Genomic DNA, 27,759 nt, shown 5'->3' on the forward strand with positions numbered 1-27,759 from the left:
CAGCCGTACTTCAGACCTCCAGCATAGGATTTGAATACCCCTGCCCTATATAGTGCACTACTTTGTCCAGAGTGCACCATACAGTGGGGGACATTTTTTATTTTGTCAGCCACCAATTGTGCAAGTTCTCCCACTTAAAAAGATGAGAGAGGCCTGTAATTTTCATCATAGGTACACGTCAACTATGACAGACAAAATTAAAATCACATTGTAGGATTTTTTTATGAATTTATTTGCAAATTATGGTGGAAAATAAGTATTTGGTCACCTACAAACAAGCAAGATTTCTGGCTCTCACAGACCTGTAACTTCTTCTTTAAGAGGCTCCTCTGTCCTCCACTGGTACCTGTATTAATGGCACCTGTTTGAACTTGTTATCAGTATAAAAGACACCTGTCCACAACCTCAAACAGTCACACTCCAAACTCCACTATGGCCAAGACCAAAGAGCTGTCAAAGGACACCAGAAACAAAATTGTAGACCTGCACCAGGCTGGGAAGACTGAATCTGCAATAGGTAAGCAGCTTGGTTTGAAGAAATCAACTGTGGGAGCAATTATTAGGAAATGGAAGACATACAAGACCACTGATAATCTCCCTCGATCTGGGGCTCCACGCAAGATCTCACCCGTGGGGTCAAAATGATCACAAGAACGGTGAGCAAAAATCCCAGAACCACACGGGGGGACCTAGTGAATGACCTGCAGAGAGCTGGGACCAAAGTAACAAAGCCTACCATCAGTAACACACTACGCCGCCAGGGACTCAAATCCTGCAGTGCCAGACGTGTCTCCCTGCTTAAGCCAGTACATGTCCAGGCCCGTCTGAAGTTTGCTAGAGTGCATTTGGATGATCCAGAAGAGGATTGGGAGAATGTCATATGGTCAGATGAAACCAAAACATAACTTTTTGGTAAAAACTCAACTCGTCGTGTTTGGAGGACAAAGAATGCTGAGTTGCATCCAAAGAACACCATACCTACTGTGAAGCATGGGGGTGGGAAACATCATGCTTTGGGGCTGTTTTTCTGCAAAGGGACCAGGGCGACTGATCCGTGTAAAGGAAAGAATGAATGGGGCCATGTATCGTGAGATTTTGAGTGAAAACCTCCTTCCATCAGCAAGGGCATTGAAGATGAAACGTGGCTGGGTCTTTCAGCATGACAATGATCCCAAACACACCGCCCGGGCAACGAAGGAGTGGCTTCGTAAGAAGCATTTCAAGGTCCTGGAGTGGCCTAGCCAGTCTCCAGATCTCAACCCCATAGAAAATCTTTGGAGGGAGTTGAAAGTCAGTGTTGCCCAGCGACAGCCCCAAAACATCACTGCTCTAGAGGAGATCTGCATGGAGGAATGGGCCAAAATACCAGCAACAGTGTGTGAAAACCTTGTGAAGACTTACAGAAAACGTTTGACCTGTGTCATTGCCAACAAAGGGTATATAACAAAGTATTGAGAAACTTTTGTTATTGACCAAATACTTATTTTCCACCATAATTTGCAAATAAATTCATTAAAAATCCTACAATGTGATGTACATTTTGTCTGTCATAGTTGACGTGTCCCTATGATGAAAATTACAGGCCTCTCTCATATTTTTAAGTGGGAGAACTTGCACAATTGGTGGCTGACTAAATACTTTTTTCCCCCACTGTATAGGTCAGGGCTCTCCAACCCTGTTCCTGGAGAGCTACCGTCCTCTAGGTTTTCACTCCAACCCTAATCTAGCGCACCTGATTCTAATAATTATCTGGTTGATAAACTGAATCAGGTTAGTTACAACTGGGGTTGGATTGAAAACCGACAGGAGGGTAGCTCTCCAGGAACAGGGTTGGAGAGCCCTGATTTAGGGGATAGGGTGCCATTTGGGATGCATTCATTGGTTCCTTAAGTTGACACTTACCTAGTTTGATGTCAGGACAAGGCTTGCTACATTTGTAGGTGTCCAGGACTAGGAGACGCACTTTGAGAAAGAAGCTGTCTGGAGTGACGTAGAGACGGCTCATCTTGTAGAAACCATCGCTGCTCACCATCAGTGTGATGAGTCTAATCCCCTTACGCACCATGTCTATGTCGTGAACGATCCCATTGATGGCTGAAATGTAAAGGTAAATGGTCAAATGAAAGTAAAGGTCATTGTTTGTAACTCTAAAGTGGATAGTAGCGCAGAGCACTCGTAGGTACAGATCTAGGATCAGCAAAACTGACCCAAGATCAGCGTTTAGGTGCAACTTCACCCTGCACCATGATGAGCAGCCTCTTTCTGCCACTCTAGTCTAAACTACAGGATGATTGGCGGGTTGCAAATAGACTGCACCAGACATTGTGTCATGGCCTTATTTTGTCCCCTTCTCCCATCCCTTCACTTCCAGTCTTTATGGAGAGATCACTGGAAGATGGTGGCCAGGCCACCCATCTCACTCTCATACAATAGTCTAACCCTGTTCACACACACACACACACACACACACTCACCAAATTCACTGTAGCAGTAGTACTCTCTCTCCTCCTTCTCCTTCCTGCACTCACTCATGCAGACGGCCTCGTGAGTGAAGTCAGACTCTGTGAGAGAGGGAGTCAAAGAGAAAGGAAGAGAGCGAGAGAGATGAGAAGAAGGAGCGAGTGACCGACCGGGCCGTGCCTGCTTGTGTGGAGCCAGACTTCATTCCAGTGTCATTAGAAGGACCAGGGTTGTCATTACAAAACCCAGGCGTCGCATTCTGCAGGAGGGGGCTCCACGTTCCCCGTCCTCCCCGTTCCGGGTCTCACCCCTTAATTACTGCATCATAACTGATCTCACTTAGGCATATTTAGCATTGCTATCATAACCTCTCACTCCCTAAGACTTCACACAAAGGGACACATTCAATCCAGATTTAGGTAGCAATTTGTGGCTGGAGAGGTAATTAGCTAACTATCCCCAAAATCTCAGCAGTCTCTCACTGTCACCATACATAGTGTGGGGGTATAGTGTCACTTTCCGTACCTCGTTTCAGGATGTCGAAGTGGTAGAGCAGGCTGGAGGAGCGACGGTTGATGAGCACAGATGAGCGGCTGTTATTCCGGTTGGCGCCGCCGGACTGGTACAGACTGGACTTCCCCCCAGGGCGATTCTCCTCCGGGTCCAGCTTTCTGGTTGGGGGGTCCCTGCGAGGGGAGGGGGCCGGGTGAGGGTGGGGGTGGCCCCTGGGTCTGGAGTTGGGGTGACTGTCCGGGTCACTCTGCGGGGGGTTGTTGAAGTTAGTGTGGGGGTCCCGGTGAGGGTCCACGTTGACTTTCTGTGTGCGGTTGGTGGCAGCGATTAGTGGCGTTTTGGGAAGTGCTAGACCCGCCTCGCCGCGGTTCTTCTCGCTGTTGTGCTCGATCAGGCGGTCATTTTTAGGGCCCTTCTTGCTCTTGTTGTGGGGGCCGGGGCGAGGGTCACTGTGCTTGGGCCAGACCCCCGAGGGAAGGGGGTGGAGGGCGTACTTGGGGTCCCCGGCTTTGCTGCTCTTTTCCAGGAGCTCATTGATGGGGAGAGAGGGGTCTTTGGTCCCTAGCCTTGTGCTCTGGTTCTGGGCAGGGTCGGGTAAAACACTCTGGCCCTTCTCAGAGGGGGTGCTGATCACGGAGAACAGCTCTGGATAAAGCAGGCAAGGACAATCCAGTTACACCCAGCAGTATATTATAACTTTATAATATCAATGGCCCCTATATCATACCTCCATCATATAAGGTTATGAGTACAGTTGATTGCTTCTTAATATAAGCAATAGCTTGAGACTATCAATAGTTTTTTAACTGTCAGAGCTGGGTAAAAAAGCATTGCCAGTTCTCTGCCCCTTCCACTTGGAACGAACTACAAAAGGGCATGAAATTACAGGAGCTTGTCTCCTTGAGTGTGTTTAAAGCTAGGGTGAAACTTATGGTGGATAATGAAGTTGGGGGCTGTCAATGTTTTGACCCCAGGATGCACCACACCTCCCCAAAGTATTTTGCCTGCTCAATCTTTAAATTGATGTTTTTAAACTGTGATGCTCTGTGTTTTATTATGTTGTAAATGTGTCTGAAACTTTGTGTGCTGATATTTGACCAGGTCTCTTGTAAAAGAGATATTTCATCTCAATAAGACTAACCTGGTGAAATAAAATAAATTAAATGAGCGTGGGCACTGAACTAAAGCATACAAAATGCAGTGCACATATTCTATTCAATGGTGATTTTGTTTTTTATGTATTCACCATATATTCTAATCTACTGATATTACATAATCATTTCTAAAGACATTTTCATCCAGATCTTATGAGTAGGCCTATATAGTCTTACTGTCAGTACACAAGCCAAACACTTAAAAGTAAAGTAAAGAATTCACAGGATAATCATTGTATCCTCAAAAATGAAAATCTAAAGTATGGGGTGGCAGGTAGCCTAACGGTTAAGCGCGTTGGTCTAGTAACTGAAAGGTCACTGCTTCGAATACCCGAGCCTACTAGGTGAAGAATCTGTCAATGTGCCCTTGCTCCTGGAAATCACTCTGGATTAGAGCGTCTAGTGGAAATATGCTTTGTAATTCGAACTAGGTGTAATTTACTGACAACCATAGTTGTCAGATTATGAGAATTTCAGCTTTATGATTTTCGCAAAGTAGCCTATACAAAGATTGAATTAGAAATGTCTGAGATTGAATTATAGGCTTATATTTGTGAATGAGAAAAAATATGATATCAATCATAAAAATAACTTGAATTACATAAACATACATAAACATATATAAAGTCCTGCCATCCAGGAACTATATATCAGGCAGTGTCAGAGGAAGGCCCGAAAAATTGCCAAAGACTCCAGCCACCCAAGCCATAGACTGTTCATTCTGCTAGCCTCCGGCAAACTGTACCGGAGCATCAGCTCTCCGACCAACAGGCTCTGAGACAGCTTCTGCCCCAAAGCCATAAGACTGCTAAATAGCCAGATAGCTAAATAGTCAATTAATGTTACCCAAACTATCTGCACTGACTCTATCTTGCACTGACTGACCCTACGCACACTTACTAGATGTTACATACACACCATATACATACTCACTCACACACACTACACTGTCACTCCCACAGAAAACCCTCACACGTTCACATACACTTAATACGCACACACGCATACCAACACAACACAACACACGCACACGCACACACACTTTTACAGTCATAATTTGCTGCTGCTACTCTGTTCTTTATTTCACTTTTTTTTATTATCTATCCGAATGCCTAGTCACTTTACCCTGCCTTCATGTGCATACTGTATCTACCTCAAATACATCGTCCCTCTCTCTGCATATTGATCTGGTAGGCTACTGGTACTCACTGTATACAGCTCCATTCTTGTGTATTTTATTTTATTCCTCTTGTGTTAGTTACTATTTTTTATTATTATTTGTCAATTTTATTTATTGCACCTCTGAGAAAATGTTTCGACTGCTTTATAAATCGACATGTCATCACATTTACGATAAATAAATAAAAAAGTTTCAAATTATATTGGTTTTAAAAGCAATTGCTATTTCCTAATGGATCTTCTGATCTACAATAATACTGTCACCATTCTTCTCCTTAAAATGTAAAAGTAATTAGACATTGTTGGAAAGCAGCAAGAATTGTTGCCCGACTTACCATTGTCCTCCGCTTCAGAAAAAGTAAACGCAAGTACCAGCAGGAGTAGAATAATCCCTGTCATCCTGAAAAGTGCTATTGGACCAACTTCGAATTCTGCTGGAGTGTATCTGAATTCCTGAGGTTTATATGCCTCGAGTTTGGAATGGAAGGCGTGTCACTCCGACGCAGAGGTAAACAGAGTGACACCAGAGACTACCTTCATTCATGAAGCCATAGAGGTCCTATTAAATTCCTAATTCTATACATGAAACACCCTTCGGTCTTTAGTAGGCTACTGTGTGTGGGGCCTTTTAAAAAACGTGGGCCAGCCTTTAGCCTTTAATTCTACTAATTACTGATGATAGTGATTATTAGTGATTACGTATTGTGATAGGCTATTTAAAATCATATGTGTTATTTGTATTTGTAGGCTATTGCATTGCATACAAATGGCAATAGCCTGCCCCATGTAGGATTTCACAAAGTTGCATTTGACCAGTAAAAAAAAAAAGTGAAAGAAAACACTTTTGGATGCACTTGTCTAGGGGGCTATCCTCATTTCTCTCTCTTCCTCTCCCATGATACACACATGCTGCTTTTCGACTGTAAAGCCACACTAGTGTCTACACCAGGGGTCCCCAAACTTTTTCCTGTGAGGGCCACATAACTTTTCCCTTCTCTGATGGGGGGGCCGGTGTCAGTTTGTAACAGAAAAAGTGTGACGATCGTAGGGGAGCTTAAAAAATTTATTGTTTTCCAGAAAGCCACACATAACCAAATAACCCTTTCCAGGTTCTTTACAGAAAAAAGTCAGGAAACAAATAATAACACTATTAATGAAATAAATAATAACTAAATAACCCTCTCTGAGTTCTTCACAGAAAAAACAGGAAATAAATAACACTATTTATGAAATAAATAATAACTAAATAACTCTCTCTGGGTTCTTCATAGAAAAAAAGCCATGGAACATTAACTTTCTGTTGTGCCATGCACAATCTTAACAGATAAAAGTTCAGCTCAGTTGTCAGAGCAGAATCTCTCTGACACATATGAGCAGTCTCTTAAAGTTCTTGTGTTCCTTCCTTATAATCCTTTTGTAGGTTCCAGTAGGCTTGTAGACACCGCTGTTTGCAGCTCTCTCTCATCAACTTCCTGTGAAACCACAAAGGAAGCAGGTTGAGAAACTGAACTAAGTGATACAGCACCTACACAGCACAATACATTTCACTACCAGTATGGTTGTAAAGATGGATTTTATCCCAGTAGATTTTATTATGATTATATTTGTTTATGCTCAGAATGACTCATTCAAGTCAGAAAAGTGAGCTTACCTATGTATGTTCATCAGTGTGAACTGTGGGCCTGCATCTGGCTGGTGAGAAGTTGAATATCAGGTTCCATTCTAGTTACAGCCAGTCTCAAGCACTGATGCAAATGTTCATCTGTCAATCTTGATCTCATCTGGAGTTTTCAGCAGTTTCATGCGAGAAAAGGTTTTCTCGCAGATATACGTGCTGCCAAAAACTGTGGACATTTTCATTGCGTGTTTTTTGATGTTTGGATATGTGTCGTTTGGGAGGGCGGCATAGAAGTCAATGAGACTGTTGGGCTTGAATGCGTCTTTCAGAACATCACAGTTCTGTAACTCAGCCAACTCAAACTGATATGAAGGCTGGGCTTCATCAATGTCGGCAACAAAGGGGTTCTGAAAAAGACGGATTTCTTTTGCATGAACATGTAGTTCACTGAATCGCACACCGAACTCCGCCTTCAGCATTTCCAGTGCTTCCACGCACTTTTCAGCTGGGAACGGGACCGCTGGGTTCTCTGTCGACAGGTTTTGGGTAGCAGGAAGATGGACGAAGTTGCGCTTTTTCACTTGTTCCAAAAGCAGCGCTAATTTCACCTCAAATGCTTTTATGTGTGAATACATGTCGCAAATGAGTTTCCCCTCGCCTTGTAGCTGCAAGTTAAGGCTGTTAAGTTTTTCTGTCACGTCTGTTAAAAATGCGAGGTGCCATTTCCATTCTGGGTCGATCAGCTCTGGGACCGTTTTGTCTTTTAAATGAAGAAATGCGTTAATTTCGGGTAGCAGCTCGTAAAAACGCCTCAAAACTCTGCCCCCGGCTCAGCCATCGGACCTCTGTGTAGTACAGCACATCTCCGTGCGTAGACTCCAGTTCAGACAGGAATTCTTGGAACTGCCTGTGTTTAAGTCCCTTTGCTCTGATGAAGTTTATGCACGACACCACAACCTTCATTACAGAATCCCACGTCAACACTTTGCAGCACAGTGCTTGCTGGTGAATTAGGCAGTGGACTCGTAGCGGGGCGGTGAGACCCCTTTTTTCCAACTCCCGGTTCATGCGTCCTATTAGACCGCGAGTTTCGCCCACCATGCTAGGAGCCCCGTCAGTCGTGATGCTAGCTAGCTTTGACCAGTCCAGGTCCAACTTCTCCATGGTTTGGCACACTTTGTCAAAAATATCCTCTCCCGTTGTAGTCCCTTTGAGACTTTGGAGGGCTGCCAGCTCCTCGCATATCTCAAAGTTTGCGCTAACTCCACGAATAAAAATGAGCAGTTGCGCTGTGTCTTGCACGTCCGTGCTCTCATCCAGTGCTAATGAAAAAAGTCAAATTCTTTCGTCTTCTGCTGCAGCTGGGCATATACATTACTCCCGATTTCTTCAACGCGTCTGGTGATTGTACTCGCCGACAGACTTACGGCATTAAATGCATCTTTCTTCTCGGGACACACCTCCTCCGCGACAGCATCCATACATTTCTTAACAAACTCTGTCAGTGAAAGGCTTACCGCTGCTTGCTATCAGTTTAGCAACCCGAAAGCTGGCCCGAACGGATGCCTGGTTCAGCTGAGCTTGGCGTACAAATGTATTCTGCTGAGATAGTAGTCCACTTTTTTAGCTTTGAGAGTTTGTCTGCTCGTATTTGGCCTTGCAAGCTATCGTACTTGTCTTTGTGACGGGATTCATAGTGTCGGCGAAGATTGTATTCTTTGAATACCGCCACCGTCTCTTGACAGATGAGACAAACAGCCTTTTCTTTGCATTGAACAAAAAAATAATCGTTTGTCCACTGCAGGTTAAATACCCTGCATTCTGAATCAATTTCTCTTACCTAACCTTTTCGCCATTATTCCGTTCTCTCTTTGACAGGGCCGGGCCTAGGATTTTTTTTCTGGAGGCCAAATAGGAAAAAAATCCGATAGCGTCTCTGGTATTGTTCAGAGGGCCGGGCCAAATGTGCTGACGGGCCGTATCCGGCCCGCGGGCCGTAGTTTGGTGACCACTGGTCTACACCCTTATGTTATACTAGGTAAATTGTTTCCATAACTAGGGCTGACGGTGAGGACTTGTTAAGAGTAGAATCAACAACCTCTGCAGTTGCTTTGTGAGAAGATGTTAAAGTGTACAGTTAGCCATTGTTATGTAAATTACATCTGATTATCAATTATATTGACCAGATACTCTAGTGCCCGCTCTACCCCGCTCCAGTGAAAATAAATGTCTTCAAAAATGGGAGGCAGTCGAGAGGAGGCAAGATCAGGTGGGACAGATTCGCGTGTGAAAAACAGGCACAACGGTTTCCACTAGTTAATACAGCCAAAAATATATATGTCTATATAGTAAATATTAATGAAAACAAAAATGTGCTTTTTGGTCTTACTTTAAGGTTAGGGTTAGGTATAAGGTTATCAGTGTGGTTATGGTTATGGTTAGGTTTAAAATAACATTTTAAAAATATAAATTGTACAAATAGGCGTGTTTATGACTTTGTGGCTGTAGTAACTAGAGACAACCAGGCACAACTCCGATATAAATAGTTTTTCTCAAAGATGCCGAGATGTTACGTGTCCTACTTATATCAGTACAATCGTAACAACTTAATCATTACGAAACTTATATTCGATCAAATAATCCAGACGTAGCAAATAAGACATTACATTTTTTTGTTAACAAAATTCGACACGCTCATTGACCTCCATACAAAAACTCCTCGCTTGGTGAGCGAAAAAAAAGAAAAACGCCACCTGCTGGAGAAGACAGATTTTGGGCCCAATTATCCCTCTCGCTTCGCCTCTTCCTCTCTGCCCGAAATGAGAGCAGGTCCACCAGATCCATGGCCCAGTCAGACACGGGTGCCAGCCCGCATAGATGGAAACAGAAAAGTCTGTGCCTTTTGTGTGAAAAACTAATATATACTGTATGGAAATGCATCACCAGATTGTTTCTTATTTATTCTGTTTGCCACTGTGAATGTGTAGCCTATACCGGTAAAAGTCATACGCGTAGAACCACTGCCCCCTTCTGGACGCAATGTCACAAACTTTGAGGGGACGCTTGGATGCTTGTGGTACTGCAGATTTCAAACATTTGTATTAAAGTCATGATTAAACCTTATTGCTATTTATGTGATTGATTTGTAGGGTACATTTTCGTGGGTCTTTCGTGGGTCGAGACTCCATAGCTTAATCGTGACGTTTACAAATGCAATCACATTGATAAGAGACAAATTGGAGTCGGAGTGCATTCCCCCGGTTTTATAATCCATGTAGCTATTATCAATCATTTATCATTTTCTATATCATTTCACATAAAACGGAAGCTAAATACGACCCAGATGGGACTCGAACCCACAATCCCCAGCTCCGGAGGCTGATGCCTTATCCATTAGGCCACTGGGTCATCACGTTTCCAATGAGCGCAGCCACAGTTTATAAAATTTTAAACATGACGCTAAAGGCGTGAAAAATTCCATAGAAGTGTGCATATTTGGGTTCATGACCAACACACTTAATACCAGATTTAGCTAAACTACTGTGCTCTGCGACATGTCGCAGGCAAATTTAATCAAATGTAGTGAAAAGCGAAAAGCTGTAGTATCGTCTCGCGATAACAGCGCATCACCACTAGCGACTCTTTCCGACTTTTTCAAAAAGGGGCCAATGAAAAGGTGCTTTGACTCGAATGGGCCAATCACAGATCAATGAAGGCGGAAATTTAAAGGCGGACTCATGTTTGACGTCATTGCTAGTAAGAACAAGGACAAGGTGAGTGCGGTCCTCATGCTTTTGTTACTTAATGTTGATTTTAATGGTTATAATAGAGCAGTTACTGGGTGCATTCGATATAAATGATATGCGTTGATATATTGTTCACTTATTACTGGTTTTGGGGTGTATTGGTTATTACTAAATTGTTATTTTGCGCGTTTTCAACCGGCCACATGTTAGAATATAGCTCGCCCGGCAGCAGGAACGCAAAACTGTCTTGCTAGCTAGGAAAACGTTGGCTATTTTAGTATTCAATATAAAGCACGCACATAGCTAACATCTAACTTCTCCCCATAACGTTAGTGATCAACACTACAGTAAAGTCATCGCCTTGTTCAATAAGCAACGAAAACTATGTCGACAACTGCGAACGACGCCGATCGCATCACCCAATTCAAAAACAAGGGAAAAGATACCAACGTAAGTTGAAATCGCTTTTGCTGCCTTATCTTGATTGATTAGCCAGCCATGAACACCTAGTTTACAGTGTTGCTATTTGTCTAGCACCGTGCAACTTGACGTTGTTCATCTGCAGGAATTGAGGCGCAGGAGAGTCGAGGTCAACGTAGAACTTCGAAAGGCAAAGAAAGATGACCAGCTTCTCAAAAGAAGGAACGTCAGTATCTGCCCAGATGAGCCTACATCTCCACTCCAAGAGAAGGACCAAAATGCACAGGTATTTTGTATCCATACTGTAACTACCCTTATTTGAAACACAAACAGGCAATGGCAAGCTTTTGATTATGACAGTGTACAGGCCATCAAAGGGTGAGCAAGCTAAATATGTCCCTCATCCCAATAGATTGATTTGGTGCCTTGCTGTCCTGTACTCTGGTCTATCAGAAGGCTGTTAGCTAGCGTCTATAATCTGTCACTTTGTTCCATTGACACACATGCAGACGCTCCACAGATACCATGCCAGGTCATGTAATTAATGTGTAATCCTGCCTTGTTTCCATAGCCTGCACAGCACTGGACGGTTGAGGAGATTGTGGCTGGTGTAAATAGCCAAAGCCTAGATCATCAGGTGCAGGCTACCCAGGCAGCCAGGTAAGTCACTAAGCGTTTCATTGGAAACCCGTTTTGGGTAATCACTATTTCTGTTCTGACTGTTGGCTTTGTCTGTCCCTAACCATAACATTTGACTTGGCTTTCTTCCACCACAGGAAGCTGCTGTCCAGAGAGAGGCACCCTCCCATTGATCGTATCATCGACGCTGGGCTGATCTCAAACTTTGTCAGCTTCCTGAGCCTGGCCGAGTGTCCTCCCATACAGTTCGAGGCGGCCTGGGCCCTGACCAACATCGCCTCTGGCACCTCGGACCAAACCACCGCAGTGGTGGATGGGGGAGCCATCCCCGCCTTCATCAACCTGGTGATGTCCCCACACCCCCACATCAGCGAGCAGGCAGTCTGGGCCCTGGGCAACATCGCTGGTAAGAGAAGGCACACCTTTACCCTGTATCGAGAGTGACTATGGCATGACTGTTGCCATTGATAGTGCAGAAACAGTGCGCTGAAAGCTTTTCTCGTGTTTGTTGGAAGAACTGTTCCTGTCAACCTGTCTTTCACGTCGGCAAATCGTTAGTGTGAAACTTCATTTCTTATTTTGCACTAGAAATGTGCTGCCTGGTAGCAATATCAATTTTTATCGGTATTTCTCTTTTGAAAATACTACTACTTGAACATATGGTAGTTCAGTAAACCTTTTGCAATAAGCCTCCTTACTCTCTGTGTGGGATTGTATGCCAGGTCAACGGTCTTCTGACTGACCACAGTTTTGACATGGCCTGATTCCTCCCTTTTCCTCAGGTGATGGCTCCGCCTACAGGGACTTGGTCATCAAACATGGTGCCATTGAGCCCCTACTGACTCTGCTGGCCACTCCTGAGCTGTCTGTGTTCTCTGTAAGTTGTTTACGTGTTATGAGGAAGAGCTCTGGGTTGTCGTGGAATTTGTTAGCAAGTGCTGCAGGAAATTCCACTCGTTTATCAGCTATTTTTCGTGGTGGTTCTTGTAAAATAGGAATGTGGTTGATTTATGATGTTGTGCTATGTACAGTTGACTATTTAGCTTTCTCATCTTCATCTTGGCCCATTACCTCAATTTGCTGCATCCATAAATCTAAATATAGCTGTGTGTGTATATATTGATCTCTAACGACGTCTCCCTCCTTCCAGTCTGGTTACCTGAGGAACGTGACCTGGACCCTGTCCAACCTGTGTCGTAACAAGAACCCTGCTCCGCCATTGGCGGCCGTGCAGCAGCTGCTGCCCACGCTGGTGCGCCTGCTCCACCACGACGACAAGGAGGTGCTGGCCGACACCTGCTGGGCCGTATCCTACCTGACGGACGGCCCTAACGAGCGCATCGAGGTGGTGGTGCAGGCCGGCCTGGTGCCCCGCCTTGTCCAGCTGCTCGGCTCCGGGGAGCTCACCATCGTGGTACGTCCCTTCACCGCGGTTACCAGGCTTTACATTTAGTAAGACTCAGCATTTGAATGGTGTATTTTGAGCTTTTATTTTACCTGTACGTGGTTTCTAATGATTAACCTGTACAGTAGTCTGCCTTGTGGTTCCTAGAGACGGCTGCTCCGTGCTGATCTGTGGGTTTTGATTGACAGGCAAATATTAATCTCTGCGATTTATGCATGGGAGCTACCACTCCAAGTAGCTTCCATAGCCCGGTTGTTGAGACATTCCAAGTTACTGAGGAAAGCCTGTTGTAGTCCAGCATTCCAATAGTTTGGGTACTCCTGTTGTCACAGACATCGGTCAATTGTGTAGCTTGCATCTAAATCCTGACCCCCCCCCTTTATTTGCCTCTTTCCCAGACTCCCTCTCTGCGGTCACTGGGCAACATCGTGACTGGCACAGATGAGCAGACGCAGTGTGTGCTGAACTCCGGCGCTCTGACAATGTTCACTGCGCTGCTCCGCCACCACAAGTCCAACATCCAGAAGGAGGCGGCCTGGACCCTGTCCAACGTCACGGCCGGCAAGGACACCCAGATCCAGGAAGTCATCAACGCCGGCCTGGTGCCACTGCTGGTGGATGTCCTCAAAAAGGTATGACAAGGGTTCATAGGTTGTTCATTAGTGGCAAAACATTCAGGGGCTAGTATGCGTCAAGGGCGGATCAACTAGATTAGTTTTTCCTTTTAGGACCTGATCCTAGACTATTGCTACATACAGCTCCAGATTTTACATACACTTCCCTGTGTTTGACTATTTTCTTCAGTTTCGTGCCTACTGAACTTAAGCCTGGCTTATCTATTGTGCTGATCTACAATCCTTGTCTGAGGGTGCCCATAGAGAATGATAGTCCTCTAGTGGCCAAAAGGCTGTGTTGGCATGGGCAGCGCCATTTAGGGCTTCCACCATTTTAATGTAGTCAACTGCATGGAACATCCAACTTCATTGGCTGATCCAACTGGGTCATCAGGAGTGATCAGCCGATCATGAAGAAAATTGACTACTTCAAAATGGATATTGCCTCAATGGTGCTGGCCATGCTGTCACACTATGATGGCACAAAGATTAGTCCTCTAGGTATCTCTATGGCCCTGCCTCATTTGTGTCTTTCTTCAACCAGGGAGACTACAAGACCCAGAAGGAGGCGGTGTGGGCCATCACCAACTACACCAGCGGGGGGACGGTGGAGCAGGTGATCTACTTGGTACAGTCCAACGTGCTGGAGCCCCTGCTCAACCTGCTCTCTGCCAAGGACAGCAAGACCATCCTGGTCATTCTGGATGCCATCACCAACATCTTCCTGGTAAGTCAACTTCTGGTCTGTAAGAAGAACCGATAGGTAGAGCTTTTAAGTCTCACGACAGACATTATGAAGGTCAAGATGTCCCTCTTACAACCCAGAATTCTATCACTAACAAGTTATGGCTAATGACCAACCTATAACGCTGACAGTTTGCCTAGTGGTTCCTAGAGACAGCTGAATCGTGCTGATCTGTGGGTTTTGATTGACAGGCAAATATTGATCTCTGCGATTTTATGCATGGGAGCTACCATTTCAAGTAGCTACCATAGCCCGGTTGTTGAGACATTCATGTTTTAGCATTGCTTTGCTATTTTCAAATATGATTGTATGTACATGTAATGGTTATTGATTTACAATTAGAAATGGATACAGTGGATTCAAGTGTGTGTAAATGCCCAAACTAAACGAGTCGTGCTCTCAGGCAGGAGAGAAGATCGGCGAGGCAGAGAAGCTGTGCGGGATGATCGAGGAGTGTGGCGGCCTAGACAGGATCGAGGCGCTGCAGTCCCACGAGAACGAGATGGTCTACAAGGCCTCTCTCAACCTCATTGAGAAGTACTTCTCTGGCGAGGTGAGACCTTCACCAAGCATTGACTTGGTGAAGAGGCTGATTGTTATCAAAAGGAGACATTGAACTTGAGCTGGGTTTTATTCCCCAAGTTTATCCTTTCACATCTGCCCTAGTTCACCTTATTGCAAATCTAATGTGCTTCAGAAGGTGTTATTGGTAGAGAACAGCTTTGTGGAGTGAAACTCATCCATGGTAAATTAGTGGATGCAGTTGCAATTTAAACTATTGTTCTGGTGTCACCATCTGTCTTGTCTTTCAGGATGAGGAGGACGAGTCTGTCGCTCCAGAAATAACAACTGACGGCTACGCCTTCCAGATCCCTGAGAACCAAAGCACTTTCAACTTTTAAATGTCATTGTTTCGTGTCTCTTTTTGTATGTGTGCTGTAGTCCCTCAAATTTCACTAGTGTATGTAAGTACAGATATTTCCTTGTTCTACTACAACCTGTAAATAAACTTTATTACAAAATGTGGTGTGAAATTAGTTGGTTTTTGGCATAAAGCTTGATGCTTCCAGTACAAAAGAGGAATTAAATAATTTGAGGTTCCGGTAGCCTACACCACACTGAATTTACTGCATTACATGCACATATTGTATGTGTCAGTGCCCAACATTTTATGCATTCTAAACATGGATAAAATGTATTCAGTTGGGTATTCCCAGGCTGTTCCAACATCTGTCAGCAAAAAGATTAAAACACCAGACAGAGCCATGATTGGCTGACGCAGGATGAGTTGCGGCTCATGTAGGATTAAGTCGTGGCATTCACCTACTGTCATTGAGTACGTAATTCATCAGAGTACATGTTATAATTATTGATACGTTTGGGAGGACCGCCAGTCTCACACCCTTGCTTCCCCATTGGTGAAGGGGATGGTAGAGGCTTGCTCTGTAAAATGAACTATCAATATATTTAAACTATTAGATAGTAAATTAACACGCTCACAGTTCAAATACAATGACTATTCTGATTTAAAATGACAGTTTACCTCTGACTGCAGTGCCCTCCTATCCACCCCTCTATTTAGTGTCCCAGACCTGCGGAGGATGACAGAAATGATCATCTTTAAATCTACCTTATCACTCAACCATTGCCAAATAACCAACTCGGTGTGCAAAATGGACAAACCTGTGGTCAAAAGTTGAGAATTACACAAGTATTGGTCTTCACAAAGTTCGCTGCTTCAGTGTTATGAGATATTTGTCAGATGTTACCGTGGTATACTGAAGTATAATTACAAGCATTCCAGAACTGTCAAAGGCTTTTATTGACAATTACATTAAGTTTATGCAAAGTCAATATTTGCAGTGTTGACCCTTCTTTTTCAAGACCTCTGCAATCTGCCCTAGCATGCTGTCAATTAACTTCTGGGCCACATCTTGACTGATGGCAGCCCATTCTTGCATAATCAATGCTTGGAGTTAGTCAGAATTTGTGGGTTTTTGTTTGTCCACCCGCCTCTTGAGGATCGACCACAAGTTCTCAATGGGATTAAGGTCTGGGGAGTTTCCTGGCCATGGACCCAAAATGTCGATGTTTTGCCTTATGGCAAGGTGCTCCATCATGCTGGAAAAGGCATTGGTTGTCACCAAACTGTTCTTGGATGGTTGGGAGAAGTTGCTCTCGGAGGATGTGTTGGTACCATTCTTTATTCATGGCTGTGTTCTTAGGCAAAATTGTGAGTGAGCCCACTCACTTGGCTGAGAAGCAACCCCACACATGAATGGTCTCAGGATGCTTTACTGTTGGCATGACACAGGACTGAAGGTAGCGCTCACCTTTTCTTCTCCGGACAAGGTGTTTTCCGGATGCCCCAAACAATCCGAAAGGGGATTCAGAGAAAATGACTTTACCCCAGTCCTCAGCAGTCCAATCCATGTACCTTTTGCAGAATATCAGTGTGTCCCTGATGTTTTTCCTGGAGAGAAGTGGCTTCTTTGCTGCCCTTCTTGACACCAGGCCATCCTCCAAAAGTGTTCGCCTCACTGTGCGTGCAGATACACTCACACCTGCATGCTGCCATTCCTGAGCAAGCTCTGCACTGGTGGTGCCCCGATCCCGCAGCTGAATCAACTTTAGGAGACGGTCCTGGCGGTTGCTGGACTTTCTTGGGCGCCCTGACGCCTTCTTCACAACAATTGAACCTCTCTCCTTGAAGTTCTTGATGATCCGATAAATGGTTGATTTAGGTGCAATCTTACTAGCAGAAATATCCTTGCCTGTGAAGCCCTTTTTGTGCAAAGCAATGATGACGGCACGTGTTTCCTTGCAGGTAACCATGGTTAACAGAGGAAGAACAATGATTTCAAGCACCACCCTCCTTTTAAAGCTTCCAGTCTGTTTTTCTAACTCAATCAGCATGACAGAGTGATCTCCAGCCTTGTCCTCGTCAACACTCTCACCTATGTTAACGAGAGAGTCACTGACATGATGGCAGCTGGTCCTTTTGTGGCAGGGCTGAAATGCAGTGGAAATGATTTTTTGGGATTAAGTTAATTTTCATGGCAAAGAGGGACTTTGCAATTAATTGCAATTCATCTGATCTCTCTTCATGGCATTCTGGAGTATATGCAAATTGCCACCATCAAAACTGAGGCTGCAGACTGTGAAAATTAGTATTTGTGTCATTCTCAAAACTTTTGACCACGACTGTATTATTCCACTGTTTCTGGACAGGATATGAAGAACCGGAATCTTACAGATTAGTTGGTATCAACTGGGAGTTGGTCCTCCTTACGCCCAAAGCCAAGCCGTCCCGCTCTGCCGGTCTTGGACCTCACAACCATGGGCTCCACTGTTAGTCTGCTCTGGACCACAGGATTTTGAGTTGGTCCGTTGGGGACTGCAGGACGTTCAGTCCCGGGGCTGGTCTTCCATTCCTGGCCCAGTATGTCCACATATCTGTTGCGTGGATCTGTGACAAGTAGGACAGAACACCAGCACAAGTAAAGCCTCAGTCTCACTCCTGTTAGTTACTCACTTTTCACACCTGCCAGGCCTCTAGACTCACTGCTGTTAAAAGAGACTGTCTTTACCTACCCCTTCCATGTGCATAGAAGGTTGTTGGGTCAGGTGGAGCACCACAGCGATATCATGGCCATTTGGCCTTATGAAGGGTGGTGCTGTCGGTGGAGGATAGGTCTGTAATAAACCAAGCAACCAAAATATGACAACATTACTATATTTATCAATGATATGACACTGTTTCAAGAGTAACTTGAGGATATAGTGTGTGAAGGTACAGTATGCACTTCAAGAATGAGCTTAAAGGCCCAGTGCAGTCAAAACATGATTTTCCTGTGTTTTATATATAAAAACATGATTTTCCTGTGTTTTATATCTCCACACTATGATGTTGGACTAATACTGTGAAATTGTGAAAATGATGATAATGCCATTTTAACGTAAGAGCTGTTTGAAAAGACTGCCTGAAATGAGAAATTGCTCTTTGCTAAGAAGCTGTTTTTGTTTATTCTTGACCATTTTAATTGAAAACCATCTCACTAAGGTTACCCAGAAATGATTTGATATTGAGATAAAAACGGCTGCATTGGACCTTTCAGTAAATTGCGCATTCTTAGTAAGGTGTGCGTCATTGGAAATAAATGTATACTGTATACCAATGTATGGAGCTCAATGTCTATAATGTCTGGGAGAGAAGACACCACTGGGTGAAATCTGTCATCTTGGGAGGTACATTTACCTTTGGGAGCCGCTTGGTCTTTGCCTTCCTCACCAGACTCCACTGAAGCAGCCTCTGTGTATAGCTGATGGCTTAGCTCCTCCTTCTCTCTTAGAGGGACTTCAACCATTGGAGGGGTGTTTGCAATGGTAAGGGGCTTTGGTGGAGTGGCCTCTAGGTGCAGCTCCACATCCTTTGGGGGCCTTTATGATCTGAATCCACAGACGGATACTGTATATCCTTAGTCGGGGCCGGGCACGTGCCACTGGAAGACGGACCAAGCCACCAATCCTCTGTCGGCTCAGCTCCTGACCTCTTAGAGAGCCCCATGTCATGGGTTTCTTCTCCACTGATAGAACCACTGTAGTATCGGGTCAATGCTGGCAATTATTGCTGATAAACAAAGGAGTCCGCTCATACTGAACCTTTGATCATAAGTTTTATTCATATCACAAGATTTCAGCATGAGGTTACAGGTGTCAAGATCACCCGGAGAACGGCGTCCCAGATTGCAATGGCCGCTCTAACCTCTTCTTCCTTTTTACCCAGTATATATAATCTTCCCAAGATATGGGTGGCTCCCTCTACTGTCCAATCCCCTGTCTACAACACACAGACTTCTCTGTCCTATCCGGGGTGTCACACTAAAACCATTCCCTCTGACACTAAAATAAACATCCTCTCCGGTTCCACTTAAAAACATTAACAACGTCATAATCTTAATACACTACACCACCTTTGGGGGAGTGACTTCTGGACACAGCTCCACGTCCTTTCGTAGCCTATGCACTGAAGCGGTCCCTGCCAGGGTCTCTACTGCCAGGGTCTCTACTGCCAGGGTCTCTACTGTCAGGGGCTTTACTGCCAGGGGCTCTACTGCCAGGGGCTTTACTGCCAGGGGCTCTACTGCCAGGGGCTCTACTTCCAGGGGCTCTACTGTCAGGGGCTACACAGCAACACGGTGCAGCTCCACCTCAAAGGCATCATTATGCTGGGAATCAGCTACTGCAGGTGCAGTCGGACACACACAGACATGCAAACTGATTTACAGAACCTTTCTGACCACTAGGGACATATTTCTCATCCTGTGTGAGACGCATCTGAAATTACTTACCTGAGAGCACAGCAGGTGCAAGGAGTCCCACCGCTGATATTCCAGGAGGTACTCCTAAACCTACAGTGTTAGTAATCACCATATCTGTGTAGATTTTGTTATAAGTAAATCTCAGCTCTGTTAAAAGTGCACTCAAGGAAAACTGTTTTATTGATCATAGTGATTCAGGAGTAACATTAAAAACAGGGTAAAATGCCCCTCCAATATTAGACCACTATACAGAATGCCCTAAAATTGCTGAAATAAGTCAATGAAATCAATGATGAGAGAATAGTCAGATTAACTGAGAACTGGCACAGACATGGTGGTGTAGCAAAACGTTCGGAATGCTGTGAATCAAGAGGTTGAGAGTTCAAATCCCAGGTGAGGACCTGCTAAATAATAATTACTGTATTAAAGAACATGTACAATGTAATCGTGTGTCAAATAAATACGTTGAAAACACTATGTTAAAAGCACTTCATGTGTGTCCCTAACCTTGCTAACAAACAAAGCAAAGAGCTGTGAATGGATCAATGGTTCATCTATCAGGGCCTTGATGGGCTCAGCAACAGTAACAAGGCGTGATGTGTAATGAAACCGTTAGGGGGGAGAGACATTTATTCGGGACCATCAGGTGACGTCCTGACAACTGATACACAGAAATCTTTCTGCAACGTGTCTAGAACATGAATATTGTCACGTCTACTCCGGCGCTTGACGTCACCAGTCTACTAACCACCGGTCCTGGCAACCCATCATTACGCACACCTGGCAACCATTATTACGCACACCTGCGCCCCATCATCAGTCACACCTGGACTTCATACTACCTTGATTACTTACCATTTATCTAGCACTCAGTTCGTTCAGTCATCAGCTAGTATTGTTTATGTTTCCTTGCTAGAAGCGTCGCTTGTTTTGTACTCGGTCCATGTTCATTTTTATTAAACTCACACTGCACTTGCTTCCAGACTCCCTGCGTCTACGTTACAGAATACTACTTCTTAAAATATGGAAGCAGCAGAATATATATATATATATATATATATATATATATATATAGCTGCTGAAAAAATTAAGAGACCACGGCAAAATGATCAGTTTCTCTGGTTTTACTATTTATAGGTATGTGTTTGGGTAAAAATAACATTTTTGTTTTATTCTATAAACTACTGACAATATTTCTCCCAAATTCCAAATAAAAATATTGTCATTTAGAGCATTTATTTGCAGAAAATGACAACTGGTCAAAATAACAAAAAAGATGCAGTGTTGTCAGACCTTGAATAATGCAAAGAAAATAAGTTCATGTTCATTTTTAAACAACACAATAGTAATGTTTTAATTTAGGAAGAGTTCAGAAATCTATATTTGGTGGAATAACCCTGATTTTCAATCACAGCTTTCATGCGTCTTGGCTGTGACTTTATGCCACTCCTGGCGCAAAAATTCAAGCAGCTCGGCTTTGTTTGATGGCTTGTGACCATCCATCTTCCTCTTGATCACATTCTAGAAGTTTTCAATGGGGTTCAGGTCTGGAGATTGGGCTGGCCATGACAGGGTCTTGATCTGGTGGTCCTCCATCCACACCTTGATTGACCTGGTTGTGTGGCATGGCGCATTGTCCTGCTGGAAAAACCAATCCTCAGAGTTGGGGAACAATGTCAGAGCAAAAGGAAGCAAGTTTTCTTCCAGGACAACCTTGTACGTGGCTTGATTCATGCGTCCTTCACAAAGACAAATCTGCCCGATTCCAGCCTTGCTGAAGCACCCCCAGATCATCACCGATCCTCCACCAAAATGGGTGTGAGACACTGTGACTTGTAGGCCTCTCCAGGTCTCCGTCTAACCATTAGACGACCAGGTGTTGGGCAAAGCTGAAAATTGGACTCATCAGAGAAGATTACCTTACTCCAGTCCTCTACGGTCCAATCCTTATGGTCTTTTGCAAACCTCAGCCTGGCTCTTCTTTGCTTCTCATTGATGAAGGGCTTTTTTCTAGCTTTGCACGACTTCAGCCCTGCCCCTAGGAGCCTGTTTCGAACCGTCCTCGCCGTGCACTTCACCCCAGCTGCCGTTTGCCATTATTTTTGTAGGTCACTTGATGTCATCCTACGGTTGTTGAGTGACATTCGAATGAGTTGGCGGTCATCCCGGTCAGTAGAGAGTCGTTTTCGCCCTCTGCCGGTCTGTAGCTTTGTTGTCCCCAATGTCTTCTGCTTGATCTTGAACCGCCGTATTAGACATTTTAAGGATGGAAGCAACCTGAAGCTCACTGTATCCCTCTGTCAGTAAAGCCATAATTGAACCCTTCTTTTCCTCACTCAAAACGTTCCTTTTCAACTCTTTTGGCATGGTCAATAGTTATTTTTTTATTAATATTACTTTTGAGGTACTATTAGGACTGTTTTTGCCATCCAGCTGGTCCTATTGCAAGAGGATAGTGATGGCCACAGCAGTGGTTTTTATACTTTTCCTCGTTAAATAAGATTTGGTTCATGTGATCACCTAATCAGTACCTAATTCAGTAGAATGAGGTGTGCCTGTGTAGGAATTCAACAGATACTGGAATGGAATGGCTGTCATACATGTAGAAATGCTGATTTAAGAAAAATTTGCAGTGGTCTCTTAATTTTTTCCACAGCTGTATATGTATATATATATACAGTGGGGAGAACAAGTATTTGATACACTGCCGATTTTGCAGGTTTTCCTACTTACAAAGCATGTAGAGGTCTGTAATTTTTTATCATAGGTACACTTCAACTGTGAGAGACGGAATCTAAAACAAAAATCCAGAAAATCACATTGTATGATTTTTGTTTTAGATTCCGTCTCTCACAGTTGAAGTGTACCTATGATAAAAATTACAGACCTCTACATGCTTATTAGTAGGAAAACCTGCAAAATCGGCAGTGTATCAAATACTTGTTCTCCCCACTGTATATCAGACGGTCGGTGAACAGGGACACCTACTCCGCTGACACCATGATCAGCTGGCGCAACTGTGTGCGACTATGGATGAGGTCCTCTGCGTACTCCACCACCTCGACACCACCCGAGAGGATTCACTTTCAAATAGTGGAGGGCCTTCTACCACGAGTCGTCCCAGCGAGCCAGTCCCCCAGCCTACCCAGCAGTCCGCCCAGGTCCGCGATGCCAAACTGCCCCTCCCGGGAAAATATGACGGGACTCCATCCAAATGCCGTGGCTTCCTACTCCAGTGCTCCCTCTATTTCGCTCATCAGACAGGAGCCCCCACCACCGAGAGGGCCAAGGTTGCCATGGTTATTTCTCTGCTGACCGGACGGGCGTTGGAGTGGACTACCGCCGTCTGGGAGAAGAGGAGCTGGGTTCCTACGAGTGGTTCATGGCTCTGTTCAGGGTGGTCGTCAACTATCCACCGGAGGGCAGAAGGGGAGGTGAGCGACTACTCCGGCAGGGTGCCCAGACCGCTGTGGAGTAAGCCCTCACCTTCCGGACCGTGGCAGCCTCCAGTGGATGGAATAAGCCGGCGCTCCGCACCCTATTCCGAAGAAGATTGCGCGAGGAGGTCCAGATGGAGTTGGCATGTGGTCACGAAAACTGTTCCCTGGAGGCACTCATCGCGATGGCCATCCGTCTGGACAACCTTCGGGAGCGTCGGCGGTCCCCTCGTCTCTCGCCTTCCTCCTTTGGCCGTTCTGAGGCAGAACCCATGGAGATAGGGGTCACACATCTCTCCGCGGCAGAGCGACGTCGCCGTAGACGGCTGGGGTTGTGTTCCTATTGCGGCCAGGAGGGGCTACAACCCCAAGTCCACTGGGGCAGAGGGACAGCCCCATGATCATCCGTCTCCCAGGGTAGGCGTGAGTATTCCTTCATCGTTTTCCGCCAAACCCTTCCTGGTTTCTATTTTGCTGGCTGTCCCTCAGGTGTTGGCTTTAGTGGACTCCGGTGCAGCGGGGAATTTTATCAACCAGGCCCTCGTCTCCTCCCTCAACATCACCGCTGACCCACTCTCCTCTCCTTGTCCGGTCCAAGCCTTGGATAAACGACTATTGGGATCCAGCACTATTACGCACGTCACAGCACCACTCACCCTCACCGTGGGACCCAAGCACCAGGAAAGCCTTCCCTTCCTCATCACCACCGCACCTGTACACAAAGTCATCCTCGGCCTCCTGTGGCTTCAACTTCATAAACCCACCATCTCCTGGTCTAAGAAGAGAATCACTGCCTGGGGACCAGGATGTCAGCGGACATGCTTTGCAGCACCCTGTGGTTCCATGTCGGTGGAGGGTCCTGTGAGTGTCCTCCAGCCCATCAATTGGTCCTCCCGTATCGTCGGCCCCGTGATGTGGACATCTGCCAGGCTCTGTAGAGGGAACCCGTTCCTGCCACCTGCCCTCCAGAGCGCATCTACGTCCCAACGGAGGTAAGAGATCGGCTGTTGACCTGGGCACACACATCCCTCGCCGCTGGACACCCAGGTATCACCTGCACCATCCAATCCCTTTCTGATAAATATTGGTGGCCCAGTACAAATATACACTGCGTGTACAAAACATTATGAACACCTTCCTAATATTGAGTTGCACCCACTTTTGCCCTCAGAACAGCCTCAATTCATCGGGGCATGGACTCTACAAGGTGTCAAGCATTCCACAGGGATGCTGGCCCATGTTGACTCCAATACTTCCCACAGTTGTGTCAAGTTGGCTGGATGTCCTTTGGGTGGAGGACCATTCTTGATACACAAGGGAAACTGTTGAGCGTGAAAAACCCAGCAGCGTTGCAGTTCTTGACACACTCCAACAGGTGCGCCTGGCACCTACTACCATACCCCGTTCAAATGCACTTAAATATTTTGTCTTGCCCCTTGACCCTCTGAATGGCACACATACACAATCCATGTCTCAACTGTCTCAAGACTTAAACATGTTTATTTTACCGGTCTCCCTTTCATCTACACTGATTTAAAGTGGATTTAACAAGTTACATCAATAAGGGATCATAGCGTTCACCTGGTCAGTCTGTCATTTTTTTACACTCAGTGTATTATATTCTGAGAACATGGCAACCATGTTTGGTGGGACGTTGATGGAATATTGTCCTAACTCTCAGAACTGGACACAGGAATGTAATTGTATCGTTTCAATGAGATGTGTCAAACATTATTGTGAGAACCACGTTCTGGGTAAGTTTTGTTTGACCTTTAGAGAATGTTCTCTTAACTCTAATGCCAAAACATACTAAATAGGTTCTCAGGTTTTTGCTAACATACATAGAATGTTCCTCTAACTAATGGAAAACTGGACACACAAACATCTGGGGTTCATTACGAGGAACATTCCAAAAACATTATTTATTCCTAGAATTGTTATCTGTGATACATTCAGAGTAGGCTATGAACCATTAAAGGTACTATAATTCCCCAGTGTCCTCTTAAGGCAAATACAGTAGTTAATCACAGGAGGAGGGGTATCCATGGGCAGCTTTGTTTTCAAACTATAACCTATGACCTTGTGGAAAAACAGGTTCTCTCTCGCTCTCTCTCGCACTCTCTCGCCTGGATTATGACACTACACTTGAGTCACAATCATGACTGCATATGTCATAACTAATAGTTGTGTTACTTAGGCCTATGTCATATAGATGAATGCCATGACAACCAGTTAGACATTTACTTACCATTATGACCAGCCATGTTACAATTGTGTTATGTTAGGCCATAATTATGAGGTTTTGCATTATTGTATCATTTTGTTTGGCTTTAACGGTAGATGCTAAATAACAAATGAATCCATCTTTTCACTCTAAACAATTGCCAATACTTCACATTATGGTTTACGAGAGGTTCTTATATACCCACAAACTATAAGTCTACACCACATTTTTCCAGAAAAACAACTTAGCTATTAAACCCAACACAGACCATAAAGGATTTTGGAAGTGGTAAGCGATAAGTGACCCTTAGGAAGACATACGCTAACCATGTTCTCCAACAATAATTAAGGACAGAACAACCAAATCGGTATTTTCTGCACATGCTTTTTTTCCAGTAGCCTCCTACATGGGCTCGGGAAGTAGGACCCTCTGATAAATTAAAATAAAATCATTTTGCCAAAAATGTTGCTACTGCTGTCTGAACAGACATAGGCCTAAATAAAACCATTAAAAATACTACACCAGAGAGCATAATTTAGCCACCGAGGATCAATAGCTTAAAAAAAAAAAAATGCTTTGGATTCTGCAAGCGTGATAAATTATACAGTAGAACAGCTTGTTGTGTTGTGGCCATAGGCATAGAAGGGTTTTGGAAACTCTAACCCTGGGAATTTGACTGTTAAACCCATGGGGACATTGGCAATGGCTGCCAGTCCTGACTTGAATGGGAACTGCCATCTATGGATTATATTTCTATGGTTGGTTGCGGCTTTTGCAAATTTTAAAGTACAATAGCGGGAAAAACATACAGTTTGGAAAGAAAATGCCAACTGCTGAAAAGAGAAGACTAATCCCACTGGGCACAGACATAAATTCAAAGTCTAGTTTTGATGTACATTTGGTTGAGTTTTCATCTGTGTATTTAATGAGAAATCAACAAAAAATGGCACTATGTCATTTGATTTAGGTGAAAGTTTGGTGAAAAAAAAGACAAAATATCCTTAAATTGATGACTTTTTGCAAATCCAATCAGTTTTACCACATTGATTCAACATCATCACATTTATTTTTTGGTTGAAATGACGTGGAAACAATGTTGATTCAACCAGTTTTGCCCAGTGGGATCTGTCTGTAGAAGCTAACCAGGTTTATTTCTCAACTCCCAATTTTGATTGAACTGCACTGTTTTTCAAAGTATCTTATTTTGAGATAGGCTATTGGCACGAGCGCATCGGCCATCACCGGTGATTAGCCTAGTCTTCATTGGGTGAGTCAGTGCCACTGGAAGTTTTTTTTTTTTTTTGTAACCTACTGTAGCCTATGATATTTATACAGGTAACTGGCCAAATAATGGAAACACTTGATATATGAGGGATACAAAGTCTATTGAAAGCAGTTTAATTAAGCAATTAACATCCCATCATGTTTAGGGTCATGTATAAAAATATTGGGCAGGCCATTATTTTGCCCCCATCCACAGGGCATGAGTGGTCATTGAATGGTTTGATGAGCATGAAAACGATGTAAACCATGTGCCATGGCCGTCTCAGTCACCACAGGGGAGTTCAAGAAGGCTTATTTCTGTTTGTGGGGAACATGTTGCCTGAGTAACAATTTCAGTTGAACGATTTGAGTGAACATTGATGTTTCACCATAACATTTTGCAAACAGCTACTTTTTGTAAGGATTACTGTGGCTTTTTAGCTACAATATTAAACATGAAAATGACTTACCTATTCCTACTAAATATAGTAGAAAGTCTACATGGCCAGTTGATTATTTTTGTGGCAGTTTAGACCAGAAACGGACACTTTCGTTCGCTGCACCCACTAGCAGACTTACCATTAGGCAGAAGAGGCAATTGCCTCAGGCCACATGAGCTGGGCATATAATAATAATAATTTCTCCGTTTAAGGCCCCACCCCCCATGCTTTACTCGAGGCATAAAATACAAATAGAATCCCTTCAAAATCCGTCCGTTTAAGCTAGAGATATGTTGTTGTTTTTTTGCATGGGCTGTCTCTCAATCCACCACATCCACAGATGTCGGCCTTCTGCATCTGCGGTGGCAGGGGTCTTCACTAGTTACCACGGCTACAAAGTCATAATTATGGCTAAACCCCGCCTATTTCTAAAATATATCTTAAAATCTGATTTTAAACCTAACCTTAACCAAACCGTTTTGCTCTAAGACCACCACAAGTTTCATGGGCTGAAGGTAACTGTCGTAGTAAATATTAAAATGTTATAGCTTGGTCTGACTAAAATCTTGTGCATGACCCAT

At 44.4% G+C, this 27,759-nt stretch overlaps 2 protein-coding genes and 3 non-coding genes across 5 annotated transcripts in view; 3 read left to right on the plus strand and 2 right to left on the minus strand.

Moving 5' to 3' along the window:
* The window catches only part of LOC123481459, a 5,820-nt gene extending 96 nt beyond the window's left edge, over positions 1-5,724 (minus strand). Inside the window, exons 1-4 of the mRNA XM_045205735.1 lie at positions 5,642-5,724; positions 2,986-3,618; positions 2,475-2,561; positions 1,903-2,094 (exon numbers count right to left, since the gene is read on the minus strand). Of these exons, the coding sequence (XP_045061670.1) occupies positions 1,903-2,094; positions 2,475-2,561; positions 2,986-3,618; positions 5,642-5,705 (976 nt within the window). The 5' untranslated portion in view covers positions 5,706-5,724. The remainder of the gene's footprint in view (positions 1-1,902; positions 2,095-2,474; positions 2,562-2,985; positions 3,619-5,641) is intronic.
* Positions 5,725-10,259: 4,535 nt separating this feature from the next.
* trnar-ccg lies at positions 10,260-10,332 on the minus strand. Its single transcript has one exon. It is a non-coding gene; the product is annotated as a tRNA-Arg (tRNA).
* Positions 10,333-10,631: 299 nt separating this feature from the next.
* On the plus strand, positions 10,632-15,515 carry LOC123481475 (importin subunit alpha-1-like). The gene is made up of 11 exons (XM_045205766.1): positions 10,632-10,697; positions 11,004-11,120; positions 11,236-11,376; positions 11,662-11,750; positions 11,867-12,135; positions 12,512-12,606; positions 12,880-13,143; positions 13,533-13,766; positions 14,293-14,475; positions 14,897-15,046; positions 15,306-15,515. The coding sequence occupies exons 2-11, from the start codon at positions 11,055-11,057 to the stop codon at positions 15,393-15,395; spliced, it is 1,581 nt and encodes a 526-aa protein (XP_045061701.1). The 5' UTR covers positions 10,632-10,697; positions 11,004-11,054; the 3' UTR covers positions 15,396-15,515.
* On the plus strand, positions 13,266-13,400 carry LOC121534394. The gene has a single exon (XR_005994625.2). It is a non-coding gene; the product is annotated as a small nucleolar RNA SNORA84 (small nucleolar RNA).
* Positions 14,628-14,763, plus strand: LOC121534395. The gene has a single exon (XR_005994626.2). It is a non-coding gene; the product is annotated as a small nucleolar RNA SNORA84 (small nucleolar RNA).
* Positions 15,516-27,759: the final 12,244 nt, after the last annotated feature.

This window comes from Coregonus clupeaformis, chromosome 20 (genome assembly GCF_020615455.1).
Source record: "Coregonus clupeaformis isolate EN_2021a chromosome 20, ASM2061545v1, whole genome shotgun sequence".
In the NCBI taxonomy this organism is placed as follows: Eukaryota; Metazoa; Chordata; class Actinopteri; order Salmoniformes; family Salmonidae; genus Coregonus; species Coregonus clupeaformis.